Genomic DNA, 20129 nt, shown 5'->3' on the forward strand with positions numbered 1-20129 from the left:
CTACCTCATCGATGTCCATCAGTGCCATCTCATCGGTGCCCATTAGTGCCGCCATATCAGTGCCCGTAATTGAAAGAGAAAACTTATTTACAAAAAAATTAACAGAAAAAAATAAAAACGTAATTTTTTTTCCAAATTTTCAGCCTTTTTTTAGTTGTTGCGCAAAAAAAAAAAATCGCAGAGGTGATCGAATACCACCAAAAGAAAGCTCTATTTGTGGGGAAAAAAGGACGCCAATTTTGTTTGGGTACAGTGTAGCATGACCGCGCAATTTCCATTCAAAGTGCGACAGTGCTGAAAGCTGAAAATTGGCTTGGGCGGGAAGCTGCGTAAGTACCTGGTATGGAAGTGGTTAAGAATTTTAGACATGAAATATGAACAAAGCATATCCCTCTGCTCTGTTGTGTGTCAGTTAAGAACACCAAGTGTAATTTCTGTCCGCTGCCTCGCTCCTCTGCCCTAAGTCTCCTCTGACAAAGTTTCCTGAGAAAAATAAAGATGGGGAGGGCACAGCCTGTGATTGACAGCTTCAGCTCTGTTCCTATGTGCTGTGTGATTGGGGGGGGGTCCCTTCCCTCCCCTCCAATCATCTCTCAGAACTCTCCTTACAGAGTGTAATTTCAGCTGTCCTTTCCCTGCTTTCCAGACCTGAGAGATCCTGTGTAAATTCTGCACTTTGAATGGATGTAGGGGAAAGATGGCTGTAGATAGTTAGGTACAACTTATGTAGGAGGATTTGTTTAATCTCTGTGTATCACCTGAGGCCAGTCACTTCACTGGGTATATGTGAGGGTTTTCAACCACTTTAAGGCTTATAACAGCATCCAGAGCCATTCATGAAAATGTCTTCAGGAACTGCAGCCACTGCATACAGGCATCGACAGAGATCAGTTAGAAAATGCAGCTGTTAGACACCAATGGTTGCATAAAGCATGTGCTTAGACATATGCCCTGAACACAGATAGTACTGATTTGTAGCATACATTCATGTGCATGTAGGTGCTTTTTTTTTTTTTTTTTTTAACAGCTGTACACAGCAGCCTTGGGAAAGATTTTATGTAGACTCTGGATGGTGTTCATGAGCCCTTATACACAAAAATAGAGTTGGTATTATGTTTAATATTGCAGGAGGAGTTACCAGATGAGTTAACAGAGGATCGTCCAAGATACAGTCCTCGGCATGCCTCCCTGCAAGAAGAAAGACCTCCTCCAAGGCCACCAAGGATACAAAACCACAGTACTAGAAGGTAATGCTGTCTAATTTAAAAAAAGACTTGTACTGAAAGAACTAATCAGGCTGCCATTGCTGATTTTAAAAATGCTAGCCTGCATGGCTTTCTTTAGCTGAAACACTTTTTGAGTCACAGACCCAAAACAGGTGTACAGCCAGTAAAGTTAAAGCTTTTCTGCATTTTTGTTCTGAGTCATTGGGGCTGATTTACTAAAGGCAAAGAGACTGTGCAGTTGTACTGATTTCCCCCAGAGTTTAGTAAATGCAGTGAAGCTCTGCTGATTTTCATCATCCAATCATGTGCAAGTTTAGCACTATTCTTTTCTCCCTCTGCGGCTACTGAGGTATGGCGCCACCTGTATAGTATTTAAAAATTTGACGATCTAGTTGCAGTCTTGCAAATCTGAGTCATAGAGGCTTGGTGATGCACTGCCCATGAAGCACTTACTGCCCTAACTTGGAAAAAGCGGAACCCTTCTTTTCAACCATAAGCCTGAATAACAACCTGATGAATCCATTTGAAATAGTTGATTCCAACGCTGCCTGCCCTTTCCTAGGGCTTTCTGGCAGTCCAACAGAGCGTCAGTTTTCTGTATCTGAACCCTTCAGATAGACCTTAAAGCGGGAGTTCACCCATTTCTAAAAATTTTTTTTTTCTTCCCCTAGATTCCTGCTCGTTCGGTCTAGGGGAATCGGCTATTTGTATTAAAATAGGTGCAGTACTTACCCGTTTTCGAGCTGCATCTTCTTCCGTCGCTTCCGGGTATGGTCTTCGGGAGCGGGCGTTCCTTCTTGATTGACATTCATCCGAGAGGCTTCCGACGGTCGCATCCATCGCGTCACTCGTAGCCGAAAGAAGCCGAACGTCGGTGCGGCTCTATACTGCGCCTGCGCACCGACGTTCGGCTTCTTTCGGAAAATCGTGACGCGATGGATGCGACCGTCGGAAGCCTCTCGGAAACCTGTCAATCAAGAAGGAACGCCCATTCCCGAAGCCCATACCCGGAAGCGACGGAGAGGATGCGTCTCGTAAACGGGTAAGTACTGCACATATTTTTAAATAAATAGCCGATTCCCCTAGTAATAACGAGCAGGAATCTAAGGGGGAAAAGTGCCCTCTAAGGGTGAACCCCCGCTTTAACTGCTTCCACTACAAGGAGAGGATGTTATAACCTTCCTTTCACAGAACAAGGTTCTGGAAAAAAAGGAAGGTAGGGAAACATCTTTATTCAGATGAAATTAGATACCTTAGGCAAAAAAGGATGGGTGAGGACTCAACACCACCTTATCGTTATGAATAATTAAGGATGGCTCTTTACAAAAGAAAGCTGCCAAACTCTGAAAACTCTCTTGCGGAGGTTGCCGCAATCAAGAACACCAATTTCCTTGTCAGAAGTAACAAGATTCATCGGTTCCAAGGGTTGTCTTTTTAACGCCGACAAAACTAGATCAAAATCCCACGGGCACAAGGGTGACCTAACTGGCAGATTTTATAAGCGTTACCCCTTGTATACAGGTCCAGATCAAAGAGTGCGAAGCAAGCAGCCTTTGGAAAAAAACACTGACAAGGCCGAGATCTGACCCTTGATAGAACTCAAGGCTAGCTTAATTTCCATTCCTAATTGTAGGAAGGTAATAACTCCACCTATGACATACTTCAAGGATGCCGTCCTTGGTTTCCACCAGGAACATAGGCCCTCCAGACCCTATAGTAAATGGTCCTAGAGGCCGGTTTTCCTGCATCAGGGTAAATACTACTGACCCTGAAAAGCCCACGTTCTAAAAGAATCGAGGGCTTAACAGCCAAACCGCTAAATTCAGCATTTGCGAGGCAGGTAGGAATAGCGGCCATTGAGTCCACCTACTGTATGCGAGTGGATCGTTTGCCCTTAACACAAAGTTGTCCAACTTTATGTTAAACTGGACGCCAATAGATCTATGACCGAAATACCCCATTTCTGGCATATGGCCAGAACATTTTGGGGATGTAGAGAATATTTTCCCGGGAGCAATTGTTGGCGGCTCAAGAAATCCACCTGCCAATTCTCCACTTCCCGGAATGAAGACTGCAGATAGGCAAGATACATGCTTCTCTGCCCAAGCCAGAACATGGTTTACCTCCCTCTGGCTTTATGACTTCTTGTTCCCCATAGGTGATTGATGTAAGCCACTGCTGTGGTATTGGCAGATTGTATTATGACAGGACAATTCTGCAACCTGAACATCCAGGCTATTAGAGCCAGACGTGCCACCCGAATCTCTAGGATGTTGATGGACAAGGATTTCTCGGCTCTTGCCCTGGGCAGTGGTCTCTTCGGGGACTGCTCCACAGCCCAAGAGGCTGGTCTCCGTTATCACTACCTTCCAGGTAATCGGTATGAAGGATTTTCCCTTCTGCAAATCTTTGGGTTACCAACCACCAACTGAGACTCTGGCGTACCTTTGGGGTCAGATACCTTGAATAATGTAAGGCTTGGATTTTCTTGTTCTAAGTAGACAGAATGCTGTTTGCAACAGCCTTGCTGAGCACAGGGAACTGCTTTGAAAGAAGCCACCATCTTCCCTAGCAATTCCATGCCAAGGCAAATGGAAGGACTCTTCCTTGCCTTGACCATATGGACCAGCTCTCTTAAAGCTGACTTCTGTCCAGGGCCAAGAGACTCTTTTTCGGGCTATGTCCCATGTACTCTAGCCTTCGTACTGAATGTAAGGATAATTTTCCTAGGTTGAGAACCCAACCTAGGTGTTCCAGATACTTGACCATGCTGGACAAAGTTTGGTCTAGCCAGTTTACTGACTGGTCTATCAGCAGCAGGTCACCTAGGTATGCCATTACCTTTATATCCTGGCCCCTTAGTCTTGCTAGTACTGGGGCCAAAACTTTTGTAAATACCCAGAGAGCGGTGGCTAACCTGAGGGGTAAGTCCACGAACTGAAAGTGGCGCTGTTCCACCGTAAAACACAAACTTCTGATGAGCAGGGAAAATTGGCAGATGTAGATACGCATCTTTGATGTCTATTAATTCTAGAAGTTCTCCTCCCCATAGGGTAGATACGACTGACTGGATTGACTCCATGCGGAAAGAGCGGATGTTTAGGAAGCGATTCAGCTCTTTAAGATCTAAAAAAAAAGGGTCTTACATCTCCAATTGGTTTCGGTACCATGAAGAGATTTGAATAAAACCACATACCCTATTTTTCTGAGGGGGTCTCTATGATTCCCTGAAACACCAATCGGTCCAGCACCAGAAATAAAGACCTTCTTTTCATTAGGCCTTTGCGGAGTAGCCTAAGGCTACCACAGAGATGACCCATCCATCAAGGAGCTCTTCTTGCCAAGCCCCTGAAAACCACAGATTGAGCGGAGGCGCCCCTTCATAAGGAGGCCTAGGGACTCTGCTTTTTAGGCTTCTGCCCTCCAGGCACTTCTGCAGTCCTATGCAAGTAAACATATAGGTAAAATTATTCCAGAAAAAGAAGTACGTACATATACAGCTTTAACGTATGCAGCATGTGTTCAAGCAATATGCCTCTATGGAAGCGTATGTTCATGGTTTTAGCATGAGACCATAAAAATATGCTTTCAGGCACAATATGAAAAGTGTGTGCTGTACACACGCATTCATGTAGCACGTGTGCCATGGAACAAGCATCTTTGCAAAGCAAGTATGCGTTTATGAAACGTGTTATGCAACATTCTGTAAAACATATGTATGCAGACTTGTGTTCCTATGCAATCATGAGGAATCATGTATATTTAAGTAAACGTGTATTAACGTGCCTCAATATGCAACCATGCCTCTTTAGGCAATCATGTAACTTTTAGGTGATCATGCATCCTTATGCGATCCAGCATTTTTATGTGATTGAGCACCTTTATGCGATCATGCACCCTTGTGCGATCGAGTACCCTTGTGCGATCAAGTATCTTATGCGACTAAGCATCTTTATGTGATCAAGAATTTTTATCCGGCTATGAAAAAAACATATCTATACAAACATAAACATGCATCTTTATGTGACCATGTATCCTTAAGCGATCCTATCACCTTATGCGATCACACGTTTTTATGTGATCAATAATAAACATGTTTTTTTGTTTTGTTTTTTACACAAACATGTCCAACTGTGCGATTTAGCAAGTTTGTAAGCAAGCACTTGCTCAACTACAGTTGGTATTATACTTTAGACCTGTAGGAAGGATACCAAGCACATATGCACACTATATTGGAGATACAACTCCCTAAAATGCACCCACGCTCATGTCTTTCAAACATGTACTTTAAAAACATGCAATTAAGCAATACATTTGCAAGCACGTTTATTATGCTGTTCCTGCCCACAAGCAGATAATGACACTTTTAAAGTGAACTGCTAATCATCCAGGGGGGTATCTACTTACAGTTGTACATGCCCCTTGGATAGGCAGAAAATATGACTTGTCTGCACTCCGTTTCCAAGCAAGTACTCACACTCACGGGCCACCGTTCTGTCTCCAAGGCCTATCTGACCTGTCAGCACATGCCAATGTCCTCTTCCTGCCTTAGGCTGGACTTGAGCAAACTCGCGCCCTCTAGTGGCTGGGGAAGAAACGGCAGCCTGCATGAGCAAGAGCACATAGCATGATAGAACAGTGCTCCCAGTAGCCACTGGGAAAACAGACAGTCAGATCTCTCTCTTTTAAAAGAGAAACTGTGAAAAAATGCAGACTTGCCCTCCTGTGATGTCCTGTGATGTACTATAAAGAAATTCAAGATATGGCACGTTGGGTATCTATTTACTCAGCGAAACCTTGTCTTTTATATTTTACCAAAAAAATTGGGTATTTATTGCATTTGTTCGCACTAAAATTCTGGTTAATGTGTTTTTTTTTACTGGAATATTGCGTTTCCTAGATCTTTGCGGTAAGATCATAGTGAGTGAGTGAGTGAGAAACTTATATAGCGCAACAAATGCGAACTTAATCGCCTCAAGGCGCTTGGCATCCAGAGTTATACAGGTCTTTCAGAAGAGGTGTGTCTTCAGTTTTTTCCTAAAAACCCGATGGTTTTCTTCCAAGCGGATGGTCGTGGGTAGGGCATTCTGGACCGAGAATCTACGTTCTCCCTTAGATTTGTAGCGAGATTTGGGGATTTGGAGAAGGTTTTGGTTGGTTGATCGGAGCATGCGCTTGGTGACGTAGGGTTTTATTTTCTCGCTTAAATATTGAGGAGCTTTACCCTGTGTACATTTGTGGGTGAGGCAGAGTGTCTTGAATGTCACCCGGTCCTGTACGGGCAGCCATATATGACATAAAAAATTGGAACTACCGCTATTTAATTTTCTAGGGTGTCTGCTTTCAGAAAATATATAATGTTTGGGGTTTTATGTAATCTTCAGGCCTAAAATGATTTTTTAAACGTGTGCAAAAACCGCAAAAAATGACTGTCAGCGAAAGGGTTAAATGTACCTGGTGGGTTTAAGCGTTCAAAAATTTAGCTCAATGTCAATTTTTTATTTTATTTTGTGTTCTAGATCCAGGATGTCTTCATCTGGTCACAGTTGCAGAGCACCACCTGTGCCACCTAGAGGCAATAACTGATGCAGCCGATGGAATAGAAAACAATTTTTTTTTATAAGTGTCAGTTCCCTCATAGTTTTTTAGGACAAATGTAATTTTCCCTAATATACTTAACAAAATCAAGAACTGTATGTCCGTGTACGCATCACTAAGAAGATACATTTTTCTGGCCTTTTCCAAACAATCTAAGCTATCATAGACTATAACAGTGGACTCAAATACCTCTATAAAGATTCCTTTATTTTTACCATTAACCAGCCTGGAAATGAACATAGCACCATACAGCCTGAATGTGACCTATCATGATGATAATAATGGCAGCCAACATGAACTCTAAAAGAGTCTAGAAGAACCCTACATCGAAATGTTTAGAAACTGAAACCAGATACATGCAGACTTACCGGTCATCACCTGAAGATACAATGTTGATGTGTTTGTATAATTTTGCTCATATTCATATATTGAATACTGGTACCTTCTGTACAAATGATATCACCTGTTGTGACTTTTTAGCACCATTAAAGTAAATCTAAAGTAATAGCTTGGCACATATTTTGTATATCATGGTATGTTACTCTTCCTCGTGTACATTAATTAGAAATCATGTTAAAAGCAGAGTTCTGGACAATTTTTTTTTTACATTTTTTATTGATCCGAGCATTATTAAATAAAAAAAAAAACTAGTATACAAGGTTAATTGTGGATGTTTCTAAAATATAAATGTAATACTTACAGGTTTCTCCCTCCTGTTGTGGCCGTTGCTATCATGATTGTAGGCATGTGAAGCCCAATCAATGTCTCTTCCTGGATAAGCGTTGGAGAGGTGCATGCTGGGTAACCAGCATGAGCAATTTACCAGAGGTCGTATCACTGATTGTTTCTAAAGTTGCCATAACAACGGACAGTGACGGAGGAAGGTCCCGCACCATTGTTATGGCAACATAGATAAACACATCCCGACGCTGTGATCCGCCAAAAAACGAGTGATTACACGTCAGGAAATAACGCGATTTTTGATCACAGTACTGCCCACAGACGCATAGGCGAGGGAGGAAGTGACGAGGAGCTCCGCAGACCAGGAAGTGGCAGATTAGGAGGACTATATATCAACAGGGCGCTTTTGGTAAGTATCACAAAAAAAAATCCTCCAATGTTTCTATAGGTTAAAGGGAGTCTGTTAATGGTAAATCTCATCTTTTTTTTTTTTTTTTTTCTATTATCATAAAAATTACAACAAAGCACCTTTAGAAATGTGTAGTAATGATGATCTACAAACAGATTTTTATAGATAATAACAGGCTTGTAATTATTTGAAAAAAAAAAAAGGAGTGAAGGTGCCTTTGAGTGCAGACGGTTACATTTTATATTGGTAACTCACATCTGAGATAAAAATGACAGGCACATCTGGGGATGGGGAAGACATCATGGCACTGGTCTAAATGGAGAGATGTTCTGACTTCTATGTGTCCTCTTGTTAGCCGGTGTCTCGTCACATTCGGCTCCCCATCACAGATTGCTCCTGGAGTGACGTTCCATCGCCGCCATCTTGCTACACCCCGCACTCCTGCACAGTAATGATAGAGTGAGAAGGGGGCAAGCAGACATCTTGTTACACCCACCGGAGTTTTAGATTTCACAGTTATTTTCAACACAAAACAGAGCTTATATGCTCAAATACAGTATTTGGAAATCCGACGGACTGTTTACATGTTACATTTTTAAAGCAGCAGCAAACCTGCTGACCTTACATGGTTGCTAATGTGACAGAAAACCTCTGATTTTCACATTACACATGTAAACAGTCCGTCGGATTTCCAAACACTGTATTTAAGCGTTTAAGCTCCGTTTTGTGTTGAAAATAACTGTGAAATCGAAAACTCCAGTGGGTTTAACAAGATGTCCGCTTTGGCCCTTCACACTCTATCATTACTGTGCAGGAGTGCGGGGTGTAGCAAGTTGGCGGCGGTGAAACGTCACTTCCGGAGCAATCTGTGATGGGGAGCGGAATGTGAAAATACACCGGCAAGATGGTGGTGTGGTGGAGGAGAGCTGAAACAGAGGGCTGGAACGCTCCTTGGATTGCGTCACTGGTTTCTGAGCTAGCGCACCCTGATGGTGGGAAGTATGCGTGCTCCTTTCTCAAGCTATTACAGAAAAATGTGATGTGCTCTATTTATATCTAACTAGTGCTGCCATCTAGTGGGGGACATTTTAAATTACTACAAGCAGCATTTTAATGTGAAATGTTGCCATCTAGCGAGAAAAAAAGGGATTTTTAATAACAGCTTACCTGTAAAATCCTTTTCTTGTAGTACATCACGGGGCACAGAGCAGCATAGCCATTACATATGGGTTATATAGTGTACCTTCAGGTGATGGACACTGGCACTCTCCGACAGGAAGTTCCCTCCCTATATAACCCCCACCCATAGTGGGAGTACCTCCGTTTTGTAGCAAGCAATATGCATCCCAAATTTCCCCATAAGAGGGGTGGGAGCTCTGTGTCCCGTGATGTACTACAAGAAAAGGATTTTACAGGTAAGCTGTTAATAAAAATCCCTTTTTCTTTATCGTACATCACAGGACACAGAGCAGCATAGCCATTACATATGGGATGTCCTCAAGCAATGCTCCATGAGGGGAGGGAGACAACCAGAAAAAAACAAACAGGAGGTGCCACCGGACAAGAGGAGATTAAACTGCGGCCTGGAGTACCGCCTGCCCAAAAGCTGAATCAGCATTCCTCCTAACGTCCATTTGATAAAATTTTGCAAATGTGTGGACAGATGACCAGGTCGCTACCCTGCAGACCTGAGCCATAGAGACCTGGTGATACGCTGCCCAAGAGGCACTCATAGCTCTAGTGGAATGAGCCTTAACTGACAAGGGTGGAGTCTTCCCCTTCAGGCCATAGGCCTGTATAATTATTTGCCTGATCCACTTAGAAATAGTGGCTTTAGACGTTGCCTGGCCCTTCTGGCAGAATGAATAAGACGTCAGTCTTACGAATCTGAGCTGTAGCTTTCAAGTAAATCTTTACAGCTCTAACCACATCCAATGAATGTAGTAATCTCTCTTCCTTAGGCCCCGTACACACGACCAAACATGTATGCTGAAACTGGTCCGCGGGCCAGTTTCAGCATACATGTTCGGTCGTGTGTAGGCGCGAGCGGGCCGAATTCCAGCAAACATTTGCCCGCCGGGCCTTTTCCCAGCGGGCAAATATTCCTGGACGTGTTTTAAAACCGTCCGCTGGAATCCTGCCCGCTCGGACATGTACGGTCGTCAGTACAGACCTACCGTACATGTCCGAGCGCCCGCCGTCCCTCGCATGCGTCGAATGACTTCGTCGCATGCGTGGAAGCCTTTAAATGGCAAGCCCGCCCACGTCTCCGCGTCGACGACGCGGACACGCCCCGCGTATTGTTTACGCGTGGACTTCTGTACGATGGTTAGTACAACCATCGTACAGAAGCCCTCTGGCAGGCATGTACGGTGAAAACGGTCCGACGGACCGCTTTCATCGTACATGTTTGCTCGCGTGTACCGGGCCTTAGGCCCTGTACACACCATAGAATCTATCCGCAGATAAATCCCATCGAATGGGTTTCAGCGGATAGATTCTATGGTGTGTACACTCCGGCGGATATTTATCCGCGGATAAATCTCCCCTGGGATGGATTTTCAGCAGATGAATATTTGCTGACATGCTCAACAAATCCATCTGCTGAAGTCCATCCCAACGGATGGATCCGCTCGTCTGTACAGACTCACCGGATCCATCCGTCCAAAGGGATTCCCCGCACGCGTCGTAATGATTTGACGCATGCGTGGAATTCCTTATATGACAGCGTCGCGCCCGTCGCCGCGTCATAATAGCGGCGACGGCGCGACACGTCATCGCCAGAGGATTTCAGCGCGGATTTCAATGCGATGGTGTGTACACGCCATCGCATAGAAATCTGCTGAAATCCTCGAGAGGATTTATCCGCGGATACGGTCCGCTGGACCGTATCTGCGGATAAATCCTCTCGTGTGTATGGGGCCTTAGAGGAAGGTTTTGGAAAAAATGATGGACGAATCAAATCTTGATTGAGGTGAAAATTAGACACCACCTTGGGCAGAAAGGACGGAAGCGGCCGTAAAACGACCCTGTCCTTATGCAGTAACAAATAAGGTGCCTTACATGACAAGGCTGCCAACTCCGACACTCTTCTGGCCGATGCCATGGCCACCAGAAACACTAGTCAACAGGACCAAAGGGATCTCAGACAAGGGCTCAAAGGGCTGCCTTTGCAAGGCAGACAGAACCAAATTTAAATCCCAAGGATACAGGGGAGCTTTAATCGGGGGATTAACCCGAATAACCCCCTGTTAAAAAGACTTCATTAGAGAATGGGTAGCCAAAGGTCTCTGGAAAAAAACAGACAAGGCAGACACTTGCCCCTTGATTGTGCTAACTGCCAAACCTTTTTCCACGCCCAACTGTAAAAACTCCAGGATTCTACCAATGGCATATTTGCGGGGGTGCCATTTCTTGGTCTCACACCAGGCAATATAGGCCTTCCACACCCTATAGTATATTAACCTGGAAACTGGCTTTCTTGCGTTTATGAGAGTGGAAATGACCTGACCCGAAAGGCCTCTGTTTCTGAGAATCAGGGATTCAGCTGCCAAGCCGTTAAATTTAAGGCCTGTAAGGCAGGATGGGAGAACGGTCCTTGTGAGAGGAGGTCCGGACATAGAGGAAGAACCCAGGGCTCCTCTACCGCCATCCTTTTTATCAAGGAGTACCAGGGCCTCCGGGGCCACGCAGGGGCCACTAGAATTGTTGGCTTGTGCTCCCTTTGAATTCTGTTAAGAAGACGGGGTAGCATCCGTAGCGGAGGGAAGGCATAGATTAGCGCAAACTGATGCCAAGGGCATACCAAGGCATCCGTCCCGTAGGCCAATGGATCCCTTGTTCGAGAGACAAACTTTGGTACCTTTGCATTGAACCTGGACGCCATCACATCCACCTCCGGAGTTCCCCACCTCTGGCAGATGTCCTGGAACACCTCGGGATGGAGGGACCATTCCCCTGGGGACATCTGTTGGCGGCTGAGGAAATCCGCCTGCCAATTGTCCACCCCGGGGATAAAGATCGCTGAGATGCAGGGAACATGGGTCTCTGCCCAAGAAAAAATCCGATCTACCTGGCTTTGGGCTGCCCGACTCCTGGTGCCGCCCTGATGATTTATACAGTAGGTGAACCCGATTTTGTGTCAATCCCGCTCTCTTTCTCGGCGAGATTGAGCACCTACGAGCCCCATCGCGGGAGCCAGCGCCGAGCTGGCTTGCCGCGATGGAGACAGAGGCGTCATAGAAGCGACGGGAGATCCGACTTGGATTCCCGCCAATTCTACACGTGTGCGGCGTTTGTTATGAATCCTGAGGGGGAAGTCCCCGCCGGATTTTAAATAAAAATCTGGCATGGGTTCCCCCCTCAGGAGCATACCGGGCCCTTAGGTCTGTTATGGGTTGTAAGGAGAGCCCCCCTACGCCGAAAAAAACGGCGTAGGGGGTCCCCCTACAATCCATACCAGACCCGTATCCAAAGCACGCTACCCGGCCAGCCAGGAAGGGAGTGGGGACGAGCGAGCGCCCCCCCCCTCCTGAGCCGTACCAGGCTGCATGCCCTCAACATGGGGGGGGTGGGTGCTCTGGGGCAGGGGGGCGCACTGCGGCCCCCCACCTCAGAGCACCCTGTCCCCATGTTGATGAGGACAGGGCCCCTTCCCGACAACCCTGGCCGTTGGTTGTCGGGGTATGCGGGCGGGAGGCTTATCGGAATCTGGGAGCCCCCTTTAATAAGGGGGCCCCCAGATACCGGCCCCCCACCCTAAGTGAATGAGTATGGGGTACATCGTACCCCTACCCATTCACCTGCAAGAAAAGTGGTAAAAACACAAATAAACCACACAGGGTATTAAAATATTTTATTAGTCTGCTCCGGAGGCCTACCCTGTCTTCTTTATTAGCTCTTTTACCAGGGGAAGCTTCTTCTTTGAAGTCTTCGGGTGGGTGGGGGCCGCCGTCTGGTTCTCTTCCAACCGCCGGGGGCGGTCGCTTTTAAAAAAGCCCCCACCCCCTGGCCGGTTTCCTCCGGCGTCTTTGGCGGGGGGGCTTCTTCTTCCGCTATCCCGACGGGTCTTCTCCGCTATCCGGGGGGTCTTCTCAACTCTCCGGGGGTCTCCTTCTGTCTTCGCCGCTCTCCGCTGTTGACTCGGCGCACCCCGGTTCTTCGTCTCGCTGTCCGGTGTCTTCTTCCGTGCTGTACGTCTTCTCCTTCCGTGCTGTGATGAGTTCTTCTTCCGTGCTGTGACGTCATGTTCTTCACTTCTCTCCTTCTCCCGATGTTGACACGTCGGCTTTCCTCTCTGCAATGACGGGTGCGCGGGTGCATCGGACCTATATAGGCCTCACAATCCCATCATGCTCTGTACCTACCCATGTGATACCTACCACGTGGAAGCTTCCCCTGGTAAAAGAGCTAATAAAGAAGACAGGGGAGGCCTCCGGAGCAGACTAATAAAATATTTTAATACCCTGTGTGGTTTATTTGTGTTTTTACCACTTTTCTTGCAGGTGAATGGGTAGGGGTACGATGTACCCCATACTCATTCACTTAGGGTGGGGGGCCGGTATCTGGGGGCCCCCTTATTAAAGGGGGCTCCCAGATTCCGATAAGCCTCCCGCCCGCATACCCCGACAACCAACGGCCAGGGTTGTCGGGAAGGGGCCCTGTCCTCATCAACATGGGGACAGGGTGCTCTGAGGTGGGGGGGCCGCAGTGCGCCCCCCTGCCCCAGAGCACCCACCCCCCCCCATGTTGAGGGCATGCAGCCTGGTACGGCTCAGGAGGGGGGGGGGCGCTCGCTCGTCTCCACTCCCTTCCTGGCTGGCCGGGTAGCGTGCTTTGGATACGGGTCTGGTATGGATTGTAGGGGGACCCCCTACGCCGTTTTTTTCGGCGTAGGGGGGCTCTCCTTACAACCCATAACAGACCTAAGGGCCCGATATGCTCCTGAGGGGGGAACCCATGCCGGATTTTCATTTAAAATCCGGCGGGGACTTCCCCCTCAGGATTCATAACAAACGCCGCACACGTGTAGAATTGGCGGGAATCCAAGTCGGATCTCCCGTCGCTTCTATGACGCGCTTGCTGGGATGTGCTGTCACTATTCCAGTGAGTGCGATGTCGGCGAGATCTCGGCACCATGTCGCCGAGAATCAGCACGATGCTGTCGTGCTAAAAACACAATATCACAAACACCTACTGTATAAGCCACGGCAGTGGCATTGTCGGATTGTACCCTTACTGGGGAGCCCTGCAAAATCTCCGTCCAGCCCAAAAGAGCCAACCGAGCCGCCCGGATCTCCAAGAGATTTATGGATAGGGCTGATTCTGCCCTTGACCACTTCCCCTGTTGGGTTAACCCGTCTAGGACTGCACCCCAGCCCGATAGGCTGGCATCCGTGGTTACTACCCTCCATGAGGGGGGACAGAACGACCTTCCTTTCAGAAGATTTTTTGGGACCAACCACCAGCACAGACTCTGCCTTACCGCATAGGAAAGAGAAATGGGAAGATCCAAGGCCTGGAGCCTTTTGTCCCAGGCCGTGAGAATCGCTCTCTGTAATCCCCGAGAATGGATCTGGGCATAGGGCACTGCTTCGAAGGTGGCCACTAGTTTTCCCAATAGGCGCATGCAGAGGCGTATAGACGGCCTTGTGCTGCTTAGAATTATCTGGATCAACTCCTTTATCGAATCTACCCTAGACTGGGGCAGGAAGATCCTTTGTTGGCTCGTATCCAAAATTAAACCTAGATATTCCAACCTTCTTGTGGGCTGCAAGGCTGATTTGTCCCGGTTTAGGATCCAACCCAGGGACTCTAGGCAGTTTACTACTAGTAATACCGTCTGACTTAAGTCGGCCGCTGAGTGGTCGACTACCAAAAGGTCGTCTAAGTAAGCCATGACCAGAATGCCCTGTTCCCTTAGGAGGGCTAATACAGGAGCCAGGATCTTTGTGAAAACCCGAGGGGCCGTGGCTAGCCCGAACAGAAGGGCCACGAATTGATAATGCCGATGGTTTAGGGCAAACCGCAGGAACCTGTAATGGCCGGGGAAAATCGGAACGTGCAGATACGCATCCTTGATATCGATGGAGGCCAAGAACTCCCTTCCTTGAAGGGCGGCCACCACCGAGCGAATGGACTCCATTCGAAAGGAACGGACTCTTAAAAAGCGGTTTAATAACTTTAGGTCCAGTATAGGCCTGACGTCGCCGTTTGGCTTCGGGACAACGAAGAGGTTTGAGTAAAACCCTTGTCCCTGTTCCCCTGCTGGTACCTCGATAATCACTCCTTGAGATAGGAGACGATCTAGGGCGGATAGAAGCGATGCTTGCTTTTGAGGATCGCCTGGGAGTCTTGACGCCTGAAAGTGAGGAGGGGGGAACTCCCGAAACTCTAGTTTGTATCCCTGAGCCACTGAGGACAGAACCCACTGGTCGGAGATTCTGGCCCCCCACAACTCCGAGAAGTACCGGAGCCTTCCCCCCACCCGAGAGAGTGGGGGCGCCCCTTCACAAGGCCGACATAGGGGCAGCCTTAACCGGCTTGCGATTCCATGGTCTCTTGTTCCCTGCAGCTTGCCCCTGTGGCCTGTTTGCAGGTGCATGTCCAGGAGGCCGTCGATACTGCCTAGAGGATGAAGGCCCTGGGACTGGAGAGGTTGGGCGCTTAAAAGAGGGACCCCGGAATCTTTTCTTAACCGGCAAGAGGGTGCTCTTACCACTAGAGATCTTTTGAATATATTTGTCAAGATCTTCTCCAAACAATCTCTCTCCCTGAAAGTAAAATCCTGTAAGGAGCTTCTTGCAGGGGGTTTCTGCAGACCAGTTTTTTAACCAAAGTAATCTTCTCATGTGAACCAGAAACAGGGATAGGCGGGACGCCTGTTGGATTGAATCCTTGATAGCGTCTACCGCGAAACATAAAGCTCTAGGTAGGTCGGCCAAGTCCTGAGCCTGTTGAGCCGGGAGGTCCTTTAGGGCCTGCTTTGCCTGGTCCTTTAAAGCCTGGCAGACGCCAATGGCGGCTACGGCTGGCTGGACCACTGCCCCCGCTGTGGCAAAGGATGCCTTCAGTAAGGTCTCAAGTCTTTTATCCACAGGATCTTTGAACATGTGAATATTGTCCACTGGACACGTTAAAGCTTTATTGACACATGATATGGCTGCATCATTTTTTCGAAAACTCCTCCTCTAAGGGGTACATAACTGCGAACCTTTTAGGAGGCAGAAAAATCCTGTCTGGCTTAGCCCAGTCCTGAAATATCAGGTCCTTTAACAAAGGATGAACCGGGAACACCAAGTTGGCTTGGGGCGCCTTTAGGGAGCCCAATGAGGATACAGCGGAAGCCAGAGGCTGAGGCAAAGGCAGGGGCGGACTGACCATTCAGTCAGCCCCTGGAGGTGCCCGCAGCAGCATCGGCTTCTACACAGTAAAAAAAAGTCTGTCCGTACCCAGAGATGGCTGTACCATTAAATCCCGGGCAGCTAGCTGGGTGATGTCTTGGCGTGGATGGATGGCTCAGACAGAGCCGTGCAGGGATGTACAGTGCAGTCACTATGACAGGCGCTCCGGCCACCTCTCCCCCTGTGGAATTCAGCTGAGGGGGCGGGGCCATAAGTCACTGCAGCGGAGGACTGTTTGAAGGAGCTGCTGGACTCGGAGGCAGGCAGAGCAGACATAATTGCAGCACAGACACAGCCAGGAACGAACGGCATCCACACTGACCTGCCATGTGTGAAGAAGCAGGTCAGTGTCGTAAATAATGAAAGCATTGTGACTGCAGTGCAGTTACTTTGACAGTCTAATCTGTACTACAGTGACACAACTAGAAAAATATCTGTAGTCTAGAGGCACATCTAGTACCACACTGACACCTTCAAGAAACATGTCCACAGTGGCAACAGTCGCCATAAATACACCTGCATAAACATAATGAGTACTGCACTGACACCACCATGCTGGTAGAGGGTACTCCTCTGTGAGGTGAGAAGAACTCCTACCTGTTAGATATACAGTATATCTGCTTTAAAGGTAGCTCTGAAACTAGCAGCTCTATCCTTTGTAGCACAATGGATCTTCAAAATTCTCAGTTACAGATCCTTATCAGTTTGAGATCTATTAGGGACAAACCTGTAGCAGATTTAACCAGCCAGTAACCAGTCTAAGCTTCAGTCTAAGGCAGAGTGATGTTTAAGCATTGAATTTAGTTGTTGCATACCTTGTAACAACAGGGCTTCCTTTATTTCTCCTGTCCAATGCCCCTTGAAGGCAATGACAGGGTGCAGCAGGACAAATAGTGACATGGTCCTGACACTGGGTGGTCAAACAACATTCTAGAGCCTACTTGGATGTTATGGATGCTCAGACTGTAAATGGTGCAGAATACTGGCACACAGGCGGAGCACAGGGATGTGCAGATGCACAAATCAAAGAAGTAGTTAAGAGGAGTCAGAGTCATCAATCAACAACCTTGTAGCAGTGATATCAAATTGGAAGGCAAGAGCAGTATCAGAGTCCAGACTGGAGTTAGCAGAAGTACCAAAACAGCAGAGGACAAAGTCAAGACAAGAGCCAAAGTCAGCAATGGGGGATCAATATATTAGATATCAAGATCAAGCAGCGTCAGTAGACAAGATGGGTCAAATGCCCTGCTTTTTGCCCAATGCCCTGCTTTGTGCCCCCATGCCCTGCGCTGTGCCCCTATGCCCTGCTGTCTGTCCCATGTGCTGCTCCATGCCCCCATGCCCTGCGCCCCCATGCCCTAATGTCTGCCCCATGCCCTGCTCTGTGCCCCCATGCCCTGATGTCTGCCCCATGCCCTTCTGTGTGTCCCCATGCCCCAATGTCTGCCCCTTACCCTTTTCTGTGCCCCATGGCCTGCTGTCTGCCCCATATCCAGATGTCTGGTGTGTCCTACTGTGTGCCTCACTGTGTGCCCAATTCCCTCATATGGGCCTTGTGATCTGTCCTGAGCCCTACCTAATGCCCCATGATGTGCCCTCTACCCTGCTGTGTGCCCTGTGATGCATCGTTCAGTGCCCCATGTGCTCTGCTGTGTGCGCCATACTGTGCCCTATATATGCCCTCTTGCTCCATGCAATATCCCCTGCTGTGCCCCATAATATATCCTCTTGCCCCCCATGTAATATGCCCTGCTATGCCTCATAATGTGCCCTGCTGTGCCCCATAATATAATATTTTATCCTTCCTAATGTGCTCTGCTGTGCCCCTTAATGTGCCCTCATGCCCCCCATGTAATATGCCCTGCTGTATCCCATTATGTGCTCTCTGTGCCCCATAATGTGCCCTCATGCCCCTATGTAATATACTCTGCTGTACCCCATAATGTGCCCTCCTGCCCCATGTAATGTTTCCATGCTGTGCCCCATAATGTGCCCCTATGCCTCCCCCCATGTAATTGGCACTATAATGTTCCCTGCTGCCCCCCCATGTAATGTGTCCTACTGTGCCCCCCCAACCTGCAATGTGCCCTTGTGTGCCCCTTAATGCGCCCTGCTGCTCCCCATGTAGTGTGCCCTCCTGCCCTCCACACATACATATTGTGCCTTCCTGTGCTATGACCTGCTGACTTCTATACTTTGCCATGGTTCCCCCTGTGTACTGTTTATCTCAGGTTCGACCCAGAATTGAGGCGTGCACGCAGTGCAAGATGGGGGTGGAACTTTGTGTGGGTGTGGCTTGACTGTGGGCGGGAACATAGGGGGCCCCATGATCTCCTGTTGCCCGGGGGCCCCATGAGTTGTCAGTCCGCCCCTGGGCAAAGGCATCTTAAAAGCTGACCGCACCATATCCGTTAGGGACTGAACCCACAGTTTTTCTGCGTGAGAAGCTGAAAAAGGTTTTTCTATAGTAGAATCCTCAGAACCTAAATGGTCCAGGTGATCTTCGGCCTGGTCTCCTAACAAGAGATAACAATATTGTGCCCCAAGGGCTTAATCACAGCTTAATATTGCTTCCCTTAATGCTGGGCTAGGAGAGCACCTAATAATAAAAGTACTCTGACTGCTACTTAGTACACCGGCTTTCTAGAGAAAATATGAGCTTAAACAGCTCCTTAGTAAGGTGTGTACAAAAAAACAGCCACTACGTGTCAATGTGTCAGCATAACATAGGCAAACCTATCCTGCTCAGCTCAGCATCGCTGCTCCGTGTCCCTTCACAGCCTACAGCAGACTGACAGGCTAAATAGAGTTTTCCCCTCTGATGTACAGAGGGGAGGGGAGGGGACTCCCCGGGCGTCCCCTGCCCCCTCCATGCAGCATCGGCGCGCCTCGCCTCGCCGTCTATTACAGTGCGCACGTGCGCGCTCCCGACGCCGCTCTAAGGAAGCAGGAAGCCATGTGGGGAGAGGAGCCCAGGAGCTGCTGGAAGACACACAGGTAACCAGGAAGTACTACTTCCAATCATGGCATGCCCCTTTACAATCTCATGGAGCAAACCCCCACCTTGTAGCAGCAGCAGCAGTCTACTAGCCCGGCCAGAGGAACAGTATACCTGGGTGTCTGAGCCATCCAGTCATGCAGACTTTGTGGTTTCTCTTTTAGCCCATGCACAGAGGCATAAAAAAAGGCTTACCCCAGAGTCCCCTGTGGGGGGTCCACTGACAAACCAAGTTCCGTAGGCCCCCCGCTTACCTTTACCACGCCGCAGGGTATTGCTCATGCAAGAGGCGAAATCTTCCCCCTTCACCGTGGGTATGGTCATAGACCTTCAGGGACCGCGGTCCAAGTCAGGAACACCACACACCTGGACCTATACAGCACTACTGGCAGCAGGTATCCATAGGTTAAAAACCCAGTCCTGGAACCCAGAGTCCAGCCCTCCAGGGAGAGGCATTATAGGCAAAACCCCATCCATGAATTGGGGCCCGGGTACCGTCCACTTTGGCTATGAAGCACCTTGGACGGATCCGGTCGGCTGGCCCTGGTCCCAAGGACAAACTGCAGGCACAACCTTCATGTGCACCAACACCTAAGACACTGGCGAAAAAACTGAGGTACTCCCACTATGGGTGGGGTTTATATAGGGAGGGAACTTCCTGTCGGAGAGTGCCAGTGTCCATCACCTGAAGGTACACTATATAACCATATGTAATGGCTATGCTGCTCTGTGTCCCGTGATGTACGATAAAGAAAACCTTCTTAATAAAATCAGACTTCAGCAATGGCGGCCTCTGTACTTTCCTCATGTTTAAG

The 20129-nt window shown here is 48.1% G+C and overlaps 1 protein-coding gene across 4 annotated transcripts in view; it reads left to right on the top strand.

Annotated features, from left to right (window-relative positions):
- The window catches only part of PIK3AP1 (phosphoinositide-3-kinase adaptor protein 1), a 242196-nt gene extending 234846 nt beyond the window's left edge, over positions 1–7350 (top strand). For 3 of the 4 annotated variants that reach the window (XM_040362256.1, XM_040362257.1, XM_040362259.1), the window contains 2 exons: positions 1129–1247; positions 6746–7350. In XM_040362256.1, coding sequence (XP_040218190.1) covers positions 1129–1247; positions 6746–6812 — 186 coding nt within the window. In that variant the 3' untranslated portion in view covers positions 6813–7350. The remainder of the gene's footprint in view (positions 1–1128; positions 1248–6745) is intronic. The other variant, XM_040362258.1, reaches the window with a different exon arrangement.
- Positions 7351–20129: the final 12779 nt, after the last annotated feature.

Source organism: Rana temporaria, chromosome 8, assembly GCF_905171775.1.
Source record: "Rana temporaria chromosome 8, aRanTem1.1, whole genome shotgun sequence".
Taxonomy (NCBI): Eukaryota; Metazoa; Chordata; class Amphibia; order Anura; family Ranidae; genus Rana; species Rana temporaria.